The sequence below is a fragment of the Xiphophorus hellerii genome, chromosome 5 (genome assembly GCF_003331165.1).
Source record: "Xiphophorus hellerii strain 12219 chromosome 5, Xiphophorus_hellerii-4.1, whole genome shotgun sequence".
In the NCBI taxonomy this organism is placed as follows: Eukaryota; Metazoa; Chordata; class Actinopteri; order Cyprinodontiformes; family Poeciliidae; genus Xiphophorus; species Xiphophorus hellerii.
Window position 1 is genome coordinate 23345671 of NC_045676.1, and position 22259 is coordinate 23367929.

Here is a 22259-nt window from a genome sequence, read left to right on the forward strand (position 1 = left end):
AAAAAAAAACAGAAAAAAGTTAGCGATATGGTAAAATTTTAAAACCTCAAAAGAGTCCATACCTACAGGAATCATATCTCATATCTCAATAGCTGATAATCCAGACCTTCTCTATGAAGCAAAAACGAGGGGTTGGTTTTTGCCAGACCATAAAAGGATATGAATACTTTTAAAAGACTTTGTACATTCAAACTGGAAATTTTGGTGTCTGATGTTGTCAAGTTGAGACCTGCTATTGATCCTTTGATTAACCGTTTAGGTTGTTCATATTTTTAAGATTACTTTTTAAGTAGAGGGAAATGACCTGTTGTTTGGACCATGTATTCAGTAAATCAACCATTGATAAAGATCCAAGGCTATGCAAACAGAACACAGGCAGTTTCTGGTAAGTTAGTGTCAAACTGGAAAAAAAAAGAAAAAAAAAAAAAGAAAACAGTTAGCGATGGGGTAAAATTTAAAACCTCAAAAGAGTCCACGCCTCCAGGAAGCATTTCTCAACAGCTGAGAGTCCAGATCCTCTTTAAGATCCCATTCCCTTTCTGCAAAGTTAGCGACACTAACTTTGCAGAAATTTTCTTAAGCTGTGATCATTAATTAGATTTTTCATTTAATCAGTTACATTCTGAAACCGAATTTCAAATTCTCCAAAAATTGTCACACCAACACTGTGGGTTATGATCACCATTGAACCACCTCCTGAAACAGTGAAGGTAAGAGTTCATCTTGTTTCTGGTGGATTGCCGTTGTCAGTTCAAATTCCTACTCCATTCGTCTTTGGCGTTGTTTTACCCACCCATGTCCACAATAAATGAAAGAACATTTGCTCTCAGTACAATTATTTTTCACTGATGCCAGTGTCTACCCCCGCCCGTCAATGGGCGAGAGGCTGGGTACAATCCATTGCCAGTCCATCGCAGGGGAACACAGACACAAACTGGACAAACCACCATGAACACACACACACCACGCCTAAAGAGAATTTACAGAGATATATTTGATCAGAGTTGAATGTTTCATATAAATACTGCCATGAAGTCATGTGTACATCTGCTTATGTTTGCGTGTGCACATGAGAGCAGGACAGATGGGACTTTGACATTTCCCACAAGGGGAAATGTGGGAGGACCTTCAGGTTTGGAGTGTTAAAAGGGCTTCGCTTCACACTGGCAGCAGATAGGAACCAATCTGGAGGATGAGAAGGACTCTTCTGCTGCAGCTGGTCTCTCTGGCCTTTGCCTCCTGGGCTCCTCTGGCTGATGGAGCTAATTTGTAAGTAGACCTAAGTGTCTGCAGCACAATAGAAATATATAGAACTTAAAGCCTAAAGATGCAATTTATCTGTTTCTTTGAATATAAACCATTTATGAAACCAAATTATATTTTGTATGGCTTTGCATTTTTCTTGCATGATTATCTAACATGTATTACTAATAGTTTGCAAACTTTTAGTACTTACTACTACTAAACCCTTTTGCTTTACTTGCTGCCAAAATGTTGGCCTGCACTTCGATTGGTGTTTGCTTTTACTGAGTACATAGTCCAAACAACAGATCATCACCCTCTACTTAAAAAGTAATCTTAAAAATACCCATCCATCCATTTTCTAACACCTTTGTCCCTAGTGGGGTCGGGAGTTGCTGGTGCCGATCTCCAGCTAACGTTCAGGGCAAGAGGCGGGGTTCATTCTGGACAGGTCGCCAGTCTGTCGCAGGGAAACACAGAGACAGACAAACATGACAAACAACCATGCACACACACACTCATACCTAGGGAGAATTTAGAGAGACCAAATAACCTGACAGTCATGTTTTTGGACTGTGGGAGGAAGCCGGAGTACCCGGAGAGAACCCACGCATGCACAGGGAGAACACGCAAACTCCATGCAGAAAGACCCCGGGCCGGGAATCAAACCCAGGACCTTCTTGTTGCAAGATAACAGTTCTACCAACTGCGCCACTGTGCAGCCCATCTTAAAAATATAAACAACCTAAACGATTAATCAAAGGATCAATAGCAGATCTCGACAACAATCAGACGCCAAAATTTCCAGTTTGAATGTACAATGTCTTTTTAAAGTATTCATATCCTTTTATGGTCTGGCAAAAACCATAAAACCCATTGAACCCCTTGTTCTAGTTTTTGCTTCATAAAAAGGATCTGGACTCTCAGCTATTGAGATCTGATTCCTGGAGGCGTGGACTCTTTTGAGGTTTTAAATTTTACTCCATCGCTAACTTTTTCCTGTGTCAGTTTGACACTAACTTACCAGAAATTGCCTGCGTTCTGTGTTTGCATAGCCTTGGATCTTTATCAATGGTTGATTTACTGAATGCATAATTCAAACAACAGATGGACACTAACTTACCAGAGAGTGCCTGCGCTGTGAACAACCATCCTCCTCTACAAAGAGAGATATGCACTTTGTAGTGTAACAACCAATGACAAACATAGGTTGTTAATATTTGACATTAACAGCCAAACAAGATGGTTGTTAATGTTATTTCAATATTCGGCTGCTTGGCCAACACAAACTGAACAGCTTTGTTCACTTCCTTTGCTGCCATCCTAAAATAACACAGAAAATCGACGTCGTAAGCCAAGATGCTGTAAGAAAGTCCTGCTTGCAGTTTGTCCCAAACTGAAAGATGTAATAAGGGTGGAGTGTTACCCTCAGTCAATGAAAAAAGACCTTTCCCTAAATGACCATTGGCCATTAAAAGAATTCAGTTTTGAATGTTCAAATTCATGTTTTTTTCCCCCTTGTGATCATCATCACATAGTACTACCCTCATTTAAATGCGCTGGGGAAAAGTAATCACTCCAAACCATAAATTAGCAGTATGCCTGAAGCATTTTGTTGTGAAAATAAATGTTGGTTCACATGTCACCAGTAATCTGTAGTTCTTTTCTTTCAAAATACCCATGTACCATATCATTTACCTGCAGCAAAGTGATGTCCGCCCCCAACCTGATGCGAGTAGGAACAGCAGAAAACATCTTTGTGGAATGTCAGGACTGCACTGGCGGGGACATGGTCGTCAGCATCAGCGTGATGAACCATCCGGCCAAAAACAAGAAGCTGACTGGGACATTTGTGACCCTCAACAGGGCGAATAACTACCAGGGGTTTGGAAAAATAACTGTACGTAAAACACTCTTGCAAATTGCTCTATAACAGGACTGTTAACATGCCTGAAGTGTTTCTTATCAGTCTGCCTTCTCACTCTGGTTTCAGATACCGGCAGCAGAATTCAGCAAGGATCCCACCATGAGGCAATATGTTTACGTTCAAGCCAATTTTCCAGACAAATCTCTGGAAAAAATGGTCCTGGTGTCCCTCCAGTCTGGGTACATCTTCATACAGACGGACAAGACGCTCTATACTCCCAACAGCAGGGGTAAGAAGGCGCTTTTCCAACGATGTTGGACAAAATGCATAGCATATTTAGATGTCTGACTCACATAAAATAATCTTTGTGAGAGGTATGGTAATAAGTTTTAGCTTTGGGAAATAAAGCACAGCTGCAGAAATCATATGGTCTTGGAAAGAATCATTTTAAGAGAAGTGCAAATACCCTGACCGATTCCAACACAGCTTAAATAAATATATAGATGCAAGCAGTTCTTTGTATCTATATGTTTACCGTAGACATAGATGTAATCTGTGCAACTTTATTTGTTTTACTTGCCTTACCTAATTACATGGTTGGCTTAGGCATCTCACTCTGCTGCCAAGAATTAAAGCAAAAGGACAAAGTATAAAATAATTATTTTAATTTTTGACCTCTAACAATGAACACACAGGAGAATTTATACACAAAAAGTAGGCTACAAAAAATGAGGAGAGAAGGAAATTATGGAAAGTTAAAAGGGAACAAACTTAAATAAATTAATCATTAAATTATTACTTAAATGAGCCATAAAATAAAAAAAATGTTTAAATAACTTCCACCTTATTAACTTAAGTTAATTAATAGACAATTAACTTATTAAAGGTGCTATTTGTTACTTTTTTTTTTTTTTAATATTTTCCACACCGACAGTCCTCACACTACTTTTATTTACATTGTGATCTGACCAGCTCCCAAAATCAGTGGAAGCAGTTCACTGTTCAAAGTTCAAAGTTCAAAGTTAGTTCAGGAACTCAGCTGCATGCATTCCTTCCTCTGATTGGTCATTTCCTATCTCTTCTCTTTGTTTCTCTTTTCTTGGCCCAGCCAATAGGATGAATGCTGCTTTAAGTCTCAATGGTGTGATGGGGTGTTTTTTGCGTATACACCTTTTTGTTGATAAATTAGACTTTGTGGACGTATTTTGTGTGTCTCCTCTGACTGATTCTCATGAAGTCATTGCACTGCCTAAAGCAGAGGTGCCATCCTGCTTCTTTTAGATCTGCTTCTGATCCAACACACCACAATGGCTAAACGGCTAAATTTTACTCATGAGCAGATCATTCAGCTCTGCTAAGTTCTGCTAGCTAGCACTTCATTTCTCAACCAGACAGTTTTTCAATCGCAGCAGAGAAAAAAAGAGTTAGTAAACTACACAAACATTAGAGTTGCTCACTACATTTGTGCACTCTCATTAGCAAACAGCTATTTGAAAGAAAAAGTGAACTTATAAATAAATATGCTTTTTTTTTAAAGATATAATTAAAATCTGTGAGAAACTGTTATGTCTTTCTGTCTCTCTGCCAGTTTATTTCAGGTTGTTTGCCTTGACTTCCCAAATGGAGCCTGTGGGCACAAACAATCAGAACCAAGATGTTGGTGTGCTCATCGAGATTATGGTACTGCGTTTCATTCTTTTCCTACCGTATCATATGATAACAGGGAAGACAATAAATATCCAGGATCAATCCACGTTTATTTTTCTTCATCCTGTTTAGCAAATTATTTTCATATTTGAGTTCCGGGAAAAAGAGAATGCTAAAGTCAGCGAAAAGAGATAACTGGAGCAAATGAAAGGTATTATTAAAATATAAATGGGCTAACTTTCGAAACCTGTTCATTGTATACGTTTACCTTAGACGCCTGATGGAATCATCATTCCTTGGGATACAGTCACTTTGAACTCTGGTTTATTCTCTGGAGATTACCAACTTAGTGAGATTGTTAGGTGAGTAAATTTACAATAACTATAAAACGTTTTTACTATATTAAATAAATAAATAGTTATTCATTTATTTAAATAAATAAGTAGTTATTTATTTATTTATTTAATAAATAAGTAGTTATTTATTTATTTAATAAATAATACATTTATTTACTCAAATAAATGCATTTGCTATAAAAGACTTGGTCATGTTACAGTTTGGCAATCAGGTCCTTAGCCTCCATAATGCAAATTGTCTTTGAGTGTATTTAAATTTTGAGTGTAATTAAATTCTGGGCTGTTTAGATTGATCACAGTCATACAGGTTTTATTTCTTGAATAAAACTTATTAATATGCAAACAAGTAAGTCACTTAACAGGGAACTAAATGTAGCAGATTAGCAAGAATGTAATTTTCATTTTATTTGCATATTATTATTATTATTATTATTATTACAAAGCATAAGAATCAAATCCCTTTCATAAGAATTAACTTCTGGACAGATATCCGATTCACAGGATATTTAGAGGTTTTCTTGAGAACAATTTTCCCAGCTGATCAGAGATTTTCGGCCCTGTGTGTGTTTCTATGCGTCTTCCTTTAGCCCTGGACTGTGGAAGGTGGTGGCAAAGCTCCAAAGCAACCCACAGCAGAGATATTTTGCTGAATTTGAGGTCAAAGAATATGGTAAACATTCAGTTATGTAGACTGCTTTCCAATGTATCCAACCTTCACGCTGTCGTTCACCTAGTGAGGAGTAAGATAAAAAACCGTTTTCATTTTGCAGTACTTCCTAGTTTTGAGGTTAAGTTGGTGCCGGTGGTCCCTTTCTTCTACGTCGACAGTGACCAACTTACCATCAACATCAAAGCTAAGTATGCAATGACTTTTTATCATCTTCATAACTGAAAGAAAAGGGGATTTGTTTGTCACTTTTACTCTTAATTTGTCTATTCCTTTGGTTGTAGGAAACTATCTGTACAGGAGGTTCATGGGACTGCTTATGTGATGTTTGGTATCATGGAAGATAACGTGAAGAGAAACATCCCACACTCTCTCACACGAGTCCCAGTGAGCTCCTGTACTATATTTTATGTTGTTAAAAATGAAGTAAGTCAGGCTGACCTAACTTGGGGTTGTTGGATCGTAGGTTGTGGATGGCGAAGGGCAGGTCACACTGCAAAGGAATCAGATCACTCAGACTTTCCCAGAAATTCATCTTCTTGTAGGAAAATCAATCTTTGTGTCTGTCAGTGTGCTGACAGACAGCGGTGAGTGACTGTGTTGAATTTTCAGTGTTTTATTACATTTTAAATAACTCTCGTTTATCAGATGAACAAGCAGCAACATGAAAACAGAAGAGGCGAAGGAAACAACACTGATATTTGAAAAAATATATAGTTTTTCTACCTCAGTGATGAGTAATAAAGACATCGAAGGAAGATTTTTATCATTTGGTTGTCTTTTATTTGATAAAGCAATGGGAAATTAAGCAGCACTATTCTGTCCATTTATTTTTTATGTTTTATTTTTTTTATCTAGGCAGTGAAATGGGGGAAGCAGAGTTGAGAGGCATCCAGATTGTCACGTCGCCGTACAAAATCACCTTCAGAAAAACCCCCAAATTTTTCAAACCAGGAATGCCCTTTGACGTTGTGGTACGGAACCAAATGTTATTTTTCTTATTTCTATGTTAAAATGTTGGTATCTAAGAACTTTAAAATTTTGTAATGTACATTAATGTTTGGCTTATCAATTACTAATAATTATGATTCATAAGTTATTAATAAAATGCTAAATGAAGTTGGGGCCGCAGCTGATAATCAGGAATCTTTTGTCAAACACATCAGTCTCTCAGAAAGGAATGAATTCAACACTACTGGACTGTAAACACTGCACACATACACCACAATAAGTATGAGAGTTTATTAACGAAAATTAGCCTTATAGTTGAAATATTCAGCCACCAGATCCCATAACTAAATTAACAATTTAGTAGTTTCCTTTTAGATGGCGTGGGCCCAACACTGTTCTAACTGCATGCAGGATAAACTAAACTATTAACATCATATTAATCCTAAAATGTACTTTAAGATGTTCAGAACCTGTCTAATTCATTTTCCTGCACTCAATGGCAGGTTGAAGTAGTACATCCCTATGACACTCCAGCAGAACATATCCCAGTGGTAGTAAGTCCCGGTGAGGTGAGGGGAGTCACAGCAGCCAATGGGATGACAACACTCACCATTAATACACCAGCAGCGGCTTCCAAACTGAGAATCACTGTAAGTTTGTTGGTGATGAAGTACTGTGACTCTAACTCACAGTCAAGGCAACAGCAATTTGCTGAAATTGACTAAACATCATACATTTCATGTGTATATAAATACACATATAATGTGTATGCATATAAATGCACATAAAATGTGCATTTATATGCAGCTATCTATTAGTCAAAGGATCAAATCAAATATGATGAAACAAAATGGAATACTGAAAAATAACCTCAAGACTAATAATAGCCATTCTGCTCACATTCTTCTAATAGTAGATTGTCAGAAAAACAGCATCACAGCAGCATCACAACTCAACATGAACATCTGCAGAGAAAAAAGAGAGATGTGTGTGTGCAAACAGATGGGAGACAGGGACAATAGTGGTGTCCCTCCCTGGAAGAAAAGATCCAGAGCCAAATTAGAGCAAAGGTATTCTAAAACAGTAGGCATGTGGCTTACCCTTTGGAGTTAAACTAAGTGAAATACACATAAAATGTCTATTTATATACACACAACTGGATACAAGTGTATTTTTTAACAAGCCAACCCAATTGATAGGTTTATTTTGTCACAACCTGCAAAGAATCAGCCAGAGACAGAGATTAGGTTTCTTTTGATTTCTTTTCTGCAGAATAGGAGAATTGAGAACAGACGCGACGAATCGCTGTCAAACACTGTCTGGACTCAATTCTGCCAGTTCTTTCTTTGCATTTCTCTTTATTGTATAGAAAAAGGAGGTTGGGCTTCTCTTAACACAGTCACACAGAGAATTGACCAACCGTCTTTACATTCTGAAACCTCCTATGGACATGCCCTTATAAGGGCATGTGGCTGACCACAACTAATCAGTTACATATGGAACTAATAACACATGAATGTTTAACGTTTTTAGCTTCTAAGCAAACATCCTAAACAAAGTTAATAATATACTACAAAAGAAAGAGAAGTTAAGTAAATATAAAAGGAAGAATAATATGAGAGTAATAATATAAAAGAATAATATGAAAAGAATAATATGAAAAGATAACTTGTAAAATAAACTCATGAGTAAATGAACAGGAGGATAATTTTCCTAACACCAATCACTGCAGGAAAGTCAAAAGACAAATGTACAGACATCAGGGCTCCCAAAACACAATGTGGAAAAACATCATGCTTCCTGCCCTTTTTTGTTACACCGTCAACAGTCAGGATTCTGGCATGTAAATTGTTTAAGAACAATGTAAAAGCTTATTTTGTCTTTGAAGTGGTAGAAAGTTTGATTTGTATGCTTACACAGTGCATGTATGAATGAAATTACAGGCAAAAACGGACAAACCCGATCTTACACCATCAAGACAAGCAGCGGCTGAGATGGAAGCATCAGCTTTTTTGTCCAGTAGCAAGAGCTATATCCTCATAGGTAGGCAGTAGTCTCAAAGACGTCCGGTGCAGGTCACCAGTCTCATTTATTACGCCTTAACAATATTTGCAACTTTGTAACCTTGCAGCCACATACACAACTGAGGTAAAAGTAGGAGACAACCTGAGAATAAACCTCAATCTCAATAAACCACCACAGGAAAAGGACATCACATACCTGGTGAGATATTTCTTGCACTTGCTAGTGATGCACACACAGAATTGCTCCCTGCTCTTAATTGTGCTAGTTTCTCTGTACATATCCAATATCTGACTAATATCCAATTCTGCGCACCCCAGATCCTAAGTAAAGGCCACTTGCTGAAATCTGAGCGCTACAGAACAAGAGGCCAAGCTCTAATTTCCCTAAATCTTCACATCACCAAAGAGATGTTGCCCTCAATCCGCATCATAGCCTACTACCACTCAACCGATAATGAAGTGGTGTCGGACTCTGTTTGGGTGGATGTGAAAGACTCGTGCATGGGCTCGGTAAGACCACCGACTCTGTGAGTCAAACCTGGGCAAACCCTTGGTATGTAGGTGTTTGGAAATATTTTGTGTTATTTTCTTCCCATGTAGTTGACCTTGGAATCAAAGAGACCGCTTCCATCCTATGAACCTCGCATGATGTTCACTCTGAAAGTCACAGGAGATCCAGGGGCCACAGTGGGACTCGTCGCAGTTGACCAAGGCGTCTACGTTCTGAACAACAAGCACCGTCTCACCCAGAAAAAGGTACATCTCACAGTATCTGAAAATCTAGAAATTGACTGTGCATGTCTGGTTTTCTTTAACCATAAGCCTGGTTGGTTCACTTCTGTACCCTGCAGGTGTGGGACGAGGTAGAGCATCATGACATAGGCTGCACACCAGGTGGTGGGAGCAACAGTATGAACGTGTTCTTTGATGCTGGGCTGATGTTTGAGTCAAGCGTCGCTTCAGGAACTGCCTACAGACAAGGTGACTTAATTTCACCATGTTGTGAATTTGTATTTTTATTCTCAGTCCAACTAAATGAGGTTCTGCATACAATTCAAATGCCTTCATGGAGTTGAGTTACATTTAATGATATGAATCCTTAATTATTATTTTAAAATTCTAAAGGGTGATAATCATAATTATTTTGAGATGAAAACAATACGAGGATGTGTTTTTGATGGATTTTCATACTGGCAGAAGAATTAAACACTCACTATTATTTTGGTAATAATTGTCTTCTTTAAGGGTACTAAATTGTTACTTATCTAAAAGATGTTTGGTGTTCAATTTCAGAGCTGAAATGCCAAACAGCATCCAGACAGAAAAGAGACACAACTACTGAGGAAGTCACGACTACCCCACGTAAGAGATACAGATTTAATTAAAAAGAAATCCTTTTTAATGTTGATACTTTTTTTTTTTTTTACTAATACACATACAGTTGATACCAGAGGTTTACATGAAAAGAAACAAAAACCCATACACCTTTTTTGTCCTCACTGTTTGAGGTTAAATCAGACCAAACATATCTAATTTTAGATAAGATAGAATTACTTTTTATATATATATGCTAGATGCATATAAATAATGTGAGAGATAAGAGTTTTATTTATTACTGTCTTCTAAACCAGAAGCTTACACCTCCTCAGTATTTAATAACATTGCCTTCAAACTTTATGACTTGGGTCAAACATTTTGGGTTTTCTTCCACAAGCTTCTGACTATTGTCTGAATACTGACCCATTCCTCCTGAAAGAGCTGCTGTCAGGTTTACAGGTCACCTTGCTCGCACGCACCTTTTCAGATCTGCCTATAATATTGAGCTTTGTGACACCAAAACATTGACTTTGATGTCCTTACGTTGCTTTGTATCTACTTTGGCTGGATGTTTATGGTCATTGCCCATTTACAAGACTCACTTGCGCCAGAACTTTAACTTCTGTTTGATAAGTAAAGTCTGAAAAGTGTTCAGTCTCAATTATTGAATATAAACACTTTTAATTAAAGATTAAAATGCCCTAATGCCTTCATCATAATCTTTAGCTCTTCCCCAATACTGTGAGATTTAAGACAGATGTTCATTTTACTTCCAGTGAGAATAGGAGAAATAAAATGAAATTAAAATATGAACTGTAAAATGGAGCAATATCCTAAGTTTTCTCCCAGAGTTTTTCAAATCTTGGGAACAATTCTTATCCAAGTGTTCAAACACCTATGGGTTATACATATTGACTGTCAGGCCAATATGATAGATATGTAGGAAAGGACTATATAACACATATAATGATCCATTCAAATGCACATAGTACCCAGCTATAAGTTATATAGATTAGCTAGTGTGAGGTGTGTGTGTGTGTGGGGGGGTGTGTGGGTGTGGGTGTGCGTGTAGGGGTGTGTGTGCGTGTGTGTGGGGGTGGGTGGGTGTGTGTGTGTGTGCACCTTGGACATCTTGTTGGTCAGAGCAACACAGTGAACAATCATCCAGGTGGAACTCACACACCATCTCCATCCAAAATGACCCAGATTTGAAACCTGACCTTCTTGTTCCAAAGGAAACGGTTGTAACAACTGCACAACTGTGACGCCTGTCAGGGGAGCAGCTATACATTCTGAGGTGTATGTGAACATGTCATTGGTGCCCCCCTATTCCCAACAACATAAACTTGCACAACTCATTTTTAATTAAAGTATCAATAATAATAAATGTACATATATGTGAATAAATGGTTGCCTACAGGGCAATTAAAAAAGAATGAAACAAAAAAACAGGGCAATATTTCATAATTTAATATATTTGAGCCAAAGAGCCACTTCTGTTAGCCTGTGTCTAGAACTGCCTATGGGCTGCAGGTCTGAGGCATTTTGTTAGCATGTTTTCTATCATTCTTATAGCTTGATAGGAAGCCTGATCCAAACTGGCAACCCACATTAATAAAATGGTGAAGTAATATTGACCGCAAAACACTGTATTTATAAAAGATATCAACATTTTTCCTACACAATCCTAACAAACGTTTTTAATGTTCTCTTCACAATATTTATTTACTATTAATCTATTTGTATGATTTTTTCTTTAAATTGCCATCTATATTATTTTTCGGTCTCAGGAAATTTTTCGGTCTCATCCTTCAATCATAACAGCTGTTAAGTACATAAAATGCTGACTAGAAAAAAAAAATTCCCCACATCGTTTTTGCGCCTAGTGCAGCGCCCCTATGCGTTGCATACACTGCATACTCACTTTTTGCGCCTATGAAAGAACAAACCTTTACAACTGTTCTTTTGATAGTATTCTGATCCATAACGTTTTTAAAGGTCAAATGTAACTTTTTAAAATGTACATACTGCCTTAAAGCAACGTCACTTGTATCTAAGTTTAAGTAAGGTAGTTCACTAAATAAAGGAGGCGGTACTGAAAGCCTTGTTGTGATTGATACTGTTGTGCTGGATATTTTTTTTAACTGAAGAAACACAGACCATGTGTGTGTGTGTGTTATCTACCTACAAGGTCTCTAAAATCAGCCATTGTCCACCATGAGAGAGGGGCTGATGGACAGTCCCGCCCACCAGGTCATCTCCCCCTGGAAGTTTTAAAGCAGTCACTTATTGGTTGCCCTGCTAACTTAGTGACGTTTTTTGCTATATTTTGCACACACACACTTAGGTCGGTACTTAGGTGAATCAGATGACAGCTACGTGGACAGCGATGCAATTTTTTCTCGAACCAAGTTCCCTGAAAGTCTGCTGTGGACAGACATCCAGCTTCCTGTTTGCCCAGCAAATAAACCTAATTGGTGAGTCATTTGATGAAGTTGAAAAAAAAATCTACAACAGTTAAAGAATAAAACACTGGACATTTAATTTGCTAAACTAATAATCTCTAATTATATTTCTAACATTGCCTTTGCTTTTGTGTGTGTGTGTTTCAGTGAATCCACGTCGTTAGAGAAACATTTTCCACTGCGTGATTCAATTACAACCTGGCAGTTCACCGGCATCAGTCTCTCAAGAACACTTGGTGAGGCGTCATCTGCGTTTCCCTCCCATCTCAATTTCAGCTCCCCTTATTTCTTGTCTCATTTCTTCTTTGCCTTCACTCACCCTGAAGGTCTCTGTGTTGCCAAGCCGTTGGAGGTTATTGTTCGCAAGGAATTTTTCATTGATCTCCAAGTCCCTTATTCTGCCGTCCGAGGGGAGCAGCTTGAAATAGAAGCAATCCTTCACAATTACAGCCCAGACTCTATTACTGTAAGTCATAACATAACGGGGGAAAAAATCTTTGAAACGGTCGAAGATTAAGAAAAAAATAAGAATAGTAGCACTAAAGTGGCATGATTCACATTTATCTCTATTTTCCGGACTTTTGTATATCTGACTTGGACCAGAACTCCATCCCATCCATCCATCTTCTTCCGCTTATCCGAGGTCGGGTCGCGGGGGTAGCAGCTTCAGAAGGGAGGCCCAGACTTCCCTCTCCCCAGCCACTTCTTCTAGCTCCTCCGGGGGAATCCCGAGGCGTTCCCAGGCCAGCCGAGAGACATAGTCCCTCCAGCGTGTCCTGGGTCTTCCCCGGGGCCTCCTCCCGGTGGGACGTGCCCGGAACACCTCACCAGGGAGGCGTCCAGGAGGCATCCTGACCAGATGCCCGAGCCACCTCAACTGGCTCCTCTCGATGTGAAGGAGCAGCGGCTCTACTCTGAGTCCCTCCCGGATGACTGAGCTTCTCACCCTATCTCTAAGGGAGAGCCCAGCCACCCTACGGAGAAAACCCATTTCGGCCGCTTGTATCCGCGATCTCGTTCTTTCGGTCATGACCCAAAGCTCATGACCATAGATGAGGGTGGGAACGTAGATCGACCGGTAAATCGAGAGCTTCGCTTTTTGGCTCAGCTCTCTCTTCACCACGACGGACCGGTACAGCGCCCGCTTGACAGCAGACGCTGCGCCAATCCGCCTGTCGATCTCCCGCTCCCTTCTTCCTCCATTCGTGAACAAGATCCCGAGATACTTAAACTCCTCCACTTGGGGCAGGACACCCCCCCTGACCCGGAGAAGGCACTCTACCCTTTTCCGGCTCAAGACCATGGCCTCGGATTTGGAGGCACTGATCCTCATCCCGGCCGCTTCACACTCGGCTGCGAACCGCTCCAGCGAGAGCTGCAGATCACGATCTGATGAAGCCAAAAGGACCACATCGTCTGCAAAAAGCAGAGATGAGATCCTAAGGCCACCAAATCGGATCCCCTCAACACCTTGGCTGCGCCTAGAAATTCTGTCCATGAAAGTGATGAACAGAATCGGTGACAAAGGGCAGCCCTGGCGGAGTCCAACTCTCACCGGAAACGAGCCCGACTTACTGCCGGCAATGCGGACCAGACTCTGACACCGGTCATACAGGGACCTGACAGCCCGTATCAAAGGGCCCGGTACCCCATACTCCCGGAGAACCCCCCACAGGGCTCCCCGAGGGACACGGTCGAACGCCTTCTCCAGGTCCACAAAACACATGTAGACTGGTTGGGCGAACTCCCATGCACCCTCCAGGACCCTGCCGAGGGTGTAGAGCTGGTCCAGAGTTCCACGACCAGGACGAAAACCACACTGCTCTTCCTGAATCCGAGGTTCGACTATCCGACGGACCCTCCTCTCCAGGACCCCTGAATAGACCTTGCCAGGGAGGCTTAAGAGTGTGACCCCTCTATAATTGGAGCACACCCTCCGGTCCCCCTTTTTGAACAGGGGGACCACCACCCCAGTCTGCCAATCCAGGGGAACTGCCCCCGATGTCCATGCGACATTGCAGAGTCGCGTCAACCAACACAACCCTACAACATCCAGAGCCTTAAGGAACTCCGGGCGGATCTCATCCACCCCCGGGGCCCTGCCACCGAGGAGCTTTTTAACCACCTCGGCGACCTCGCCCCCAGAGATTGGAGAGCCCAACCCAGAGTCCCCAGGCTCCGCTTCCTCAGTGGAAGGCATGTTGGTGGGATTGAGGAGGTCTTCGAAGTACTCTGCCCGCCGGCCCACAACGTCCCGAGTAGAGGTCAGCAGCACACCATCCCCACTATAAACAGTGTTGGTGCTGCACCGCTTCCCCCCCCTGAGACGCCGGATGGTGGACCAGAATCGCCTCGAAGCCGTACGGAAGTCTTTCTCCATGGCCTCTCCAAACTCCTCCCACGCCCGGGTTTTTGCCTCAGCAACCGCCCGAGCCGCATGCCGCTTCGCCCGCCGGTACCCATCAGCTGCTTCCGGAGTCCCACAGGCCAAAAAGGCCCGATAGGACTCCTTCTTCAGCCTGACGGCATCCCTCACCGAAGGTGTCCACCAGCGGGTTCGAGGGTTGCCGCCGCGACAGGCACCGACAACCTTGCGGCCACAGCTCCGATCGGCCGCCTCGACAATGGAGGCACGGAACACGGTCCACTCAGACTCCATGTCCCCCACCTCCCCCGGGACGTGTTCGAAGTTTTGCCGGAGATGGGAGTTAAAGCTCCGTCTCACAGGGGATTCCGCCAGACGTTCCCAGCAGACCCTCACAACACGTTTGGGCCTGCCAGGTCTGACCGGCTTTCGCCCCCACCACCGGAGCCAACTCACCACCAGGTAGTGGTCAGTGGACAGCTCCGCACCTCTCTTCACCCGAGTGTCCAAGACATACGGCCGCAGATCCGATGAAACGATGACAAAGTCGATCATCGAACTGCGGCCTAGGGTGTCCTGGTGCCAAGTGCACATATGGACACCCTTATGCTTGAACATGGTGTTCGTTATGGACAATCCATGGCGAGCACAGAAGTCCAGCAACAGAACACCGCTCGAGTTCAGGTCGGGCGGGCCGTTCCTCCCAACCACGCCCCTCCAGGTCTCACTGTCATTGCCCACGTGAGCGTTGAAGTCCCCCAGCAGAACAAGGGAGTCCCCAGGAGGAGCACTCTCCAGTACCCCCTCTAAGGACTCCAAAAAGGGTGGGTAATCTGAACTGTCGTTCGGCCCGTAAGCACAAACGACAGTCAGAACCCGTCCCCCCACCCGTAGGCGGAGGGATGCTACCCTCTCGTTCACCGGGGTAAACCCCAACGTACAGGCGCCGAGATGGGGAGCAACAAGTATGCCCACTCCTGCCCGACGCCTCTCACCTTGGGCAACTCCAGAGTGGAAGTATGTCCAGCCCCTCTCAAGGAGACTGGTTCCAGAACCAGAGCCGTGCGTCGAGGTGAGACCGACTATTTCTAGCCGGAACCTCTCGACCTCACGCACTAGCTCCGGCTCCTTCCCCACCAGAGAGGTGACATTCCACGTCCCAAGAGCCAGTTTCTGCAACCGAGGATCGGACCGCCAGGGTCCCCTCCCTCTGCTGCCACCCATCCCACACTGCACCCGACCCCTTTGGCCCCTCCCACGGGTGGTGGGCCCATGGGAGGGGGGGCCCATGTTTCCTCTTCGGGCTGAGCCCGGCCGGGCTCCATGGGTAAAAGCCCGGCCACCAGACGCTCGCCATCGTGCCCCCCCTCCAGGCCTGGCTCCAGAGTGGGGCCCCGGTGACCCGCGTCCGGGCGAGGGAACACCAAGTCCAAAGTTTTCCTTCATCATTGGGGTCTTTGGGCTGCTCTTTGTCTGGTCCCTCACCTAGGACCTGTCTGCCTTGGGTGACCCTACCAGGGGCATGAAGCCCCAGACAGCATAGCTCCTAGGATCATTGGGACACTCAAACCCCTCCACCACGATAAGGTGGCAGCCCATGGAGGAGAACTCAGAACTCAAGATCAAAAAAATCGTCAGCAGTTAGGATCATTCCCCCAAAATGAAATGCAGAATATTCCTGGATAATTAAAAAATGTAAGACGGCAATCAGTTTGAGAATGAGCAACATTATAATTCTATACTAAATGCTATTCAATAAATTATAACTCTCATTTTATGTAAATATTTGAAATAACACCTTTTTAGATCTTCATACACTTGTGATGTCAGTATCTTTCTCCATCTTTGTAATGCTTTTAAGGTTCGTGTGGAACTGATTGAGGAAGAGAACGTGTGCAGCGTAGCCTCCAAGCGTGGGAAGTACCGACAGGAGGTCAGAGTTGGAAGCCAAACTACACGATCTGTACCATTCATCATTATTCCAATGAAGGAAGGACATCGTAACATCGAGGTCAAGGCAGCTGTCAAGGACTCATACCTTAATTACGGAGTTATTAAGATGCTGCGCGTTGTGGTAAGAGAGACAATGGGTTTATTTGTGTTGTGCAACAATGGGTCTATTAAATATATATATATATATATATATATATATATATATATATATATATATATATATATATATATATATATATATATATATATAGATCCTATCCTCCAACCTTATCTACCTACAAGGTCTCTAAAATCAGCCATTGTCCACCATGAGAGAGGGGCTGATGGACAGTCCCGCCCACCAGGTCATCTCCCCCTGGAAGTTTTAAAGCAGTCACTTATTGGTTGCCCTGCTAACTTAGTGACGTTTTTTGCTATATTTTGCACACACACACACACACACACACAAAAAAAAAAAAATCGCCAAGTCAGGTCTTTTATAGATCAGTGATCGGTCAGAAAATTGTAATCAGTGCACCCCTGCTTTCTTTTTAAAATTGCGATCTGTCTGTAGAACGGTTGATTACTGTAATGAATGTAGCGACCATTATGACAAACTAAATATATTTAGTAGTTATTAAAGAAATACTTGAACATCTCGAGTATGTCTATTCAACAGATCTTTCCTAAGGAAGAAAAAAAATGACAACGCTCTCTATCCATTTACCATACCCTATTTATTTATCCTTCTTCATTTCTATCTTTTTCTGTCTCCCTCCGCCTTTCAGTTTTTATCAACTGTATCTTTCTCTCTAATTATCAGGTTTATTTCCTTACCAAGCTCAAATAGACAGGGTGAGTACTTCCCCTCTGACAGCCAAACATGGTCTGTTTGATATCCATGTTCGGCTGTCTGATATCCAGATATCACTGATATCTGGATTTTAGCTGCGTGTCACGGCAGGGCATGACGCATTTCAGCTATTTTGTAAACTTTGGATCTACGCCTGTAGCAGTAGGACAGTTCCTCCCGCTGCATTAGCCTCCTGCTACCAGCTGGAGGATAATGGTGCGTACACAGAAATGCTCTTGAGCATCAGGTGCGTCTGGTTTACATACAAAGTCCATGCGGAGCGTCGGACGTGTCAAACGCTCCAACCGATCCGAATCGGCACATACCCTTTAATGTAAATCAGACGCACCTGATGCTCAAAACGCGCTTGGTGTGAACGCCAAGAGCTGTAAAGCTACAGTCACACCTTTTTAACTTCACATTGAGTACACGCCAGCAGAGAAGTCGCATTACCTTTCTGTGACTTTTGCTGTTTTCTTGCTCTTTAAAGCGTTCTGTTAGGTTTTTCCACTCACGGAAACCCGTTTCAAAGCATCGCTGATTTTTAGCACCGTTGAAAATACAAAACACAGCCGCGGATGGATGGAGGATAAATCAGCCTATGTTCGGATGTACTCAGCACTTGGATCTGGCTTTTAAAGCGTGATCTGGAGAAGAATCGTTTCTGATGTTTTGTAAACCTTCCGCTGCCTGTAACACCTTAGGCACCAGATCAGACACAAATCCAGGTTCTTCCGGACCGTAGAGCTGCTGTTAGCAAGGCTAACTTTTGAAAGAAGCGGAGAGGAACGATGGTTCTGTTTCATTTCCAATATGAAGTTTAAAAAACCCTGTTAGCTCAGATATTTTTTTCATTACCTCTCAGTCGCGCTTTTCTTTTTCTTTTCTTCCTGCGCTCCACTGTCTTTCATTCTGTTGTCCGCCATTGTGACAACAGAAAGATGATGTTTCCCAACTTTGGTTCATTGAAACCATTTTAAAGCTGCAATGTGTAACTTTTACAAATAAATATTTAAATAAATAAATCATTTTTTCTGCCTTTTTCTTCACAATAAATAAAAAGACTTTATTGTGAGAAATAAAGTATGTCTTTAGGCAGAGAAGCATCAAATTTGGACCAATAATAATCAAGCATTCATGATGGACGTTTGCCTGAAAAAATCCAATTTTTTCAACAACACCGCCAAAATCCCCTTAGATAATACTAATCAAAGAAAATTAAATGGAAATGAATGAAGAACAAAATGCAAGAATAAACTAAAAAGCTAAATTAAATACAGAGGAATAAACTGGTATGGTAAGACCTTTCAAGCAATAATTAATACAGAGAACTGTATGGCAAGAACAAACAGACACTATTTTCAGATAAAAGATAAAATAATATTGTTGAAGTGCCATGGGTTTGTTGAGACCATTCTAGTACTAAGAAGAAATATATCTAACAGAAGATAACAGTAAGGACCTTATCACTTATTTATGTTTTTAATTAGATTTGATATATTTATTTCTTCAATATTATTTTTCAAGTCAGTGTTAATATCACGAGGCTGTTCAGTGACTCCATGACACTTTCAATCTGACTCATTAGGACTTGATTAAGAGCCAGCCTTGGTCTTTGTAATTTCTGTCCAGTAAAACTATTAATCCATAAATCAATAGTCAGGTCTGTATAAAGATATAATCCATGTTTCTGTCCCATATTTGTATGGCATTAAGGATCTGGAGTTTTGTTTTTCCGCTGAAAGCTCTGGTTTGCACAGTAAACTCCATGTGGGTCAAATTTTATGAATGATACTCTGATGTCCCATTCTCCTGAAGGCAGCACAAAGCTGCACCACCAGAAACTGTCAGAAACACTGAAGAGAAGAAGAGTTATGACTGACATCATTGCAGTTCTATCCATGTTTTAATGTTGCAGGGCTCTGTCTTTATAGTTCAATAGTTCAAAGTTTAAACTGGTATTGCTGTACATCTTTTATCTGGTCATTTTGTTCAAGATTTAGCAACTAATATCAGAAAATGGCACAGAACAAGAATATTCTTTTTCCGCTATGGTTAGCTGCAGAAAGGCTTACCGATTTTAACTTGAATGTCCATTCACTGCATTTCCTGTAGACGCTTGTAAAAATAGTTTTTATTCACATGGCTTTTTTGTTCTCTGTGAAATTATTTTTGATGATAAATACAGAAACAAGCATAAAAATCAAAACATCAACACTAGTGATAGTAATATTAATAGTAAAATAATATTCAGTGCAAAGTAGCCTACAATTTCTTTGGTGGGGGGCGGTGAGGGACCTGGATAATGGATAAGGGAGCGCTGGCCCGAAAAAGGTTGAGAAACACTGAGATACAGTAAGTGTATTAAAAAATGGGCAGGTATGTTTGGATTTACTTAGATGTCATACATTTTAGAGTTTTAGATTTTTCTATAATTGTATGTTTTTTCTTTGACCTACCAGAATCATTGAATATATGGTTATTGTTAATGTTTGTTCAAACTTTCTTTTTTCAGCCTCAAGGTGTACTGACCAAAGTAACCCAGAGTATAGCTTTAGATCCAGCTGTCAGAGGTCAAGGTATGTTTTTACATCATCAAGGCAAAATTTCAGTGATATAAGTTTTTATTTTCCTAACTAATTCAGTTGTTCTTTTCTACCTCCAGGTGGAACACAAGTGGAAACCCTGAACAGCAATATTTCCAGGACAAATTTGGTACCAAACGCACCAACCAGCACACAAGTTTATGTGACTGGTGAGAGACACAGTTACACACCCACAAGAATTATACAAACAAAGCTGCTTGACTATCAACTATGCATTGATCTGGATTTATTCCATATTTCTAGAAGTTGGAATATTAACATTTTTAATCTATCAATTTTATTTTGTGCGTGCAGGCAGAGACCTAACTTCTTGGCTTTTGGAGAATGCCATTAGTGGCAGATCCATGGGTACTCTGATCTACCAGCCCTCAGGCTCTGGTGAACAGAACATGTTCCACATGACTATGCCAGTCATTGCAACCACATATTTGGACAAAACCAATCAGTGGGAGGCTGTTGGTTTGAACAAACGTAATGAGGCTATTCAGCACATAAAAACTGGTAAGGTCACTTAGATGTAAACAGAAATGGATTTAACATATTAAAATGTGTGCTCTTTTGATTGTTGACTAAATAAATGTGAGGGTATTTGTGAATAAAGTAACAATTTACTATCTGTTTAGGATACAACAACGAGCTAGCGTATCGTAAAGGCGATGGCTCATTTGCTGTGTTTACTAATCGTGGAAGTAGCACCTGGTAAGGCATTCAAGGATCAATTGTATTTTTTGGAGACAATAACTCGCTTCTCAGTATTTATTCTATATGCAGTTTGAATAACTAAACTATTCATTTTTTCTTCCCCACAAGGCTGACAGCTTATGTGACCAAGGTGTTTTCTTTAGCTTACAACTTGATAGCAGTGCAAAATGATCACATCTGTGGCGCTGTGAAGTATCTGATCCTCAACGCTCAGCAACCTGATGGCATGTTTAGAGAAGTTGGAAATGTACACCATAGAGAGATGCAGGTTAGTACCTGGAAGGATTGTTTATTTCTATTAACATGGTGTCACATTTTTAACCCTCCTGTTATTTTTGTTTTTGAGGGACAGCAATGGTCAGTTTGACCTGGGGAGTGTTTAGTCATGCAATAGTGTCAGAAAACAAAAAAAATCCTCCAAAACATTTTTGTATCTGATTACTAACTCCAATATTAACCATTTCAATCAATATTTGTGCAATGATGTTTTTTTTATTGCTCACAAATAAAGGATCAGTGACAATAATTGACTCATTTGGACATAAAAAAAAATTTAAATTACATTTTTTTATGTCCACTGAAAAAACATACACACAAAGAAACAATAATTATCCTTGAAATTGATTTCTTGTAGATTTTTTATATTACATTTGGAATATCTTTTTCAAGGGGCGATCTTTATAATTGAACTTGAGTCACGTATTCTGTTCACATGTACCTTCAGTGTGTAATGTGTTTAGGACTCCCTTGCAGAGAGTATTTATGTTTCATAATAAGCTGCATAGCACTGGCAGAGAAGATATTTCATGTTTTTATGGGCACAGCATTGGCTCTGCTGTACAACTTGCAGCATCTAAAGTGAAATAAACAGTATTTATTTTTTACAGTATTTACATTTATTGTCAAGAAGCACTTATTGTCTTATAAGTGCTTCTTGTACTTATAAGAAGCACTTATAAGAGGTAAAGGGAAACACAAATGCCTTTACCATATGTTAATTTCCACTATTGTCTGTTATGAAACTGAGAATTCATTAATGAAACAAAACCCAGTGTTTTCTTTATCCAACCATCATAATGAGTATTTTTCTTGACATGTTGGTGTTTGCGTTTGTGCTTGTTCAGGGCGATGTGCTTGGCGCAGACTCGGATGCCTCCATGACGGCCTTCTGCCTGATTGCCCTGCAGGAAACGCGCACAATATGCGGAGCAACTGTAGATGCAAGTGTCTCGACTTCATCACGCTATGTTTTCTAATTCCCTGCT

The 22259-nt window shown here is 41.0% G+C and overlaps 1 protein-coding gene across 1 annotated transcript in view; it reads left to right on the forward strand.

Annotated features, from left to right (window-relative positions):
• The first annotated feature begins 1159 nt into the window (after window positions 1–1159).
• Window positions 1160–22259, forward strand: part of LOC116719586 (complement C3-like) — a 28634-nt gene continuing 7534 nt past the window's right edge. Inside the window, exons 1-27 of the mRNA XM_032562137.1 lie at window positions 1160–1269; window positions 2947–3142; window positions 3236–3398; window positions 4698–4789; window positions 5030–5118; window positions 5700–5782; window positions 5883–5970; window positions 6064–6166; window positions 6246–6366; window positions 6638–6753; window positions 7234–7380; window positions 8674–8773; window positions 8862–8953; window positions 9073–9264; window positions 9355–9510; window positions 9606–9735; window positions 10048–10116; window positions 12431–12548; window positions 12684–12772; window positions 12863–13002; window positions 16763–16975; window positions 20202–20265; window positions 20352–20441; window positions 20587–20793; window positions 20916–20991; window positions 21103–21262; window positions 22119–22214. Coding sequence (XP_032418028.1) covers window positions 1193–1269; window positions 2947–3142; window positions 3236–3398; window positions 4698–4789; window positions 5030–5118; window positions 5700–5782; window positions 5883–5970; window positions 6064–6166; window positions 6246–6366; window positions 6638–6753; window positions 7234–7380; window positions 8674–8773; window positions 8862–8953; window positions 9073–9264; window positions 9355–9510; window positions 9606–9735; window positions 10048–10116; window positions 12431–12548; window positions 12684–12772; window positions 12863–13002; window positions 16763–16975; window positions 20202–20265; window positions 20352–20441; window positions 20587–20793; window positions 20916–20991; window positions 21103–21262; window positions 22119–22214 — 3267 coding nt within the window. The 5' untranslated portion in view covers window positions 1160–1192. The remainder of the gene's footprint in view (window positions 1270–2946; window positions 3143–3235; window positions 3399–4697; window positions 4790–5029; window positions 5119–5699; window positions 5783–5882; window positions 5971–6063; window positions 6167–6245; window positions 6367–6637; window positions 6754–7233; window positions 7381–8673; window positions 8774–8861; window positions 8954–9072; window positions 9265–9354; window positions 9511–9605; window positions 9736–10047; window positions 10117–12430; window positions 12549–12683; window positions 12773–12862; window positions 13003–16762; window positions 16976–20201; window positions 20266–20351; window positions 20442–20586; window positions 20794–20915; window positions 20992–21102; window positions 21263–22118; window positions 22215–22259) is intronic.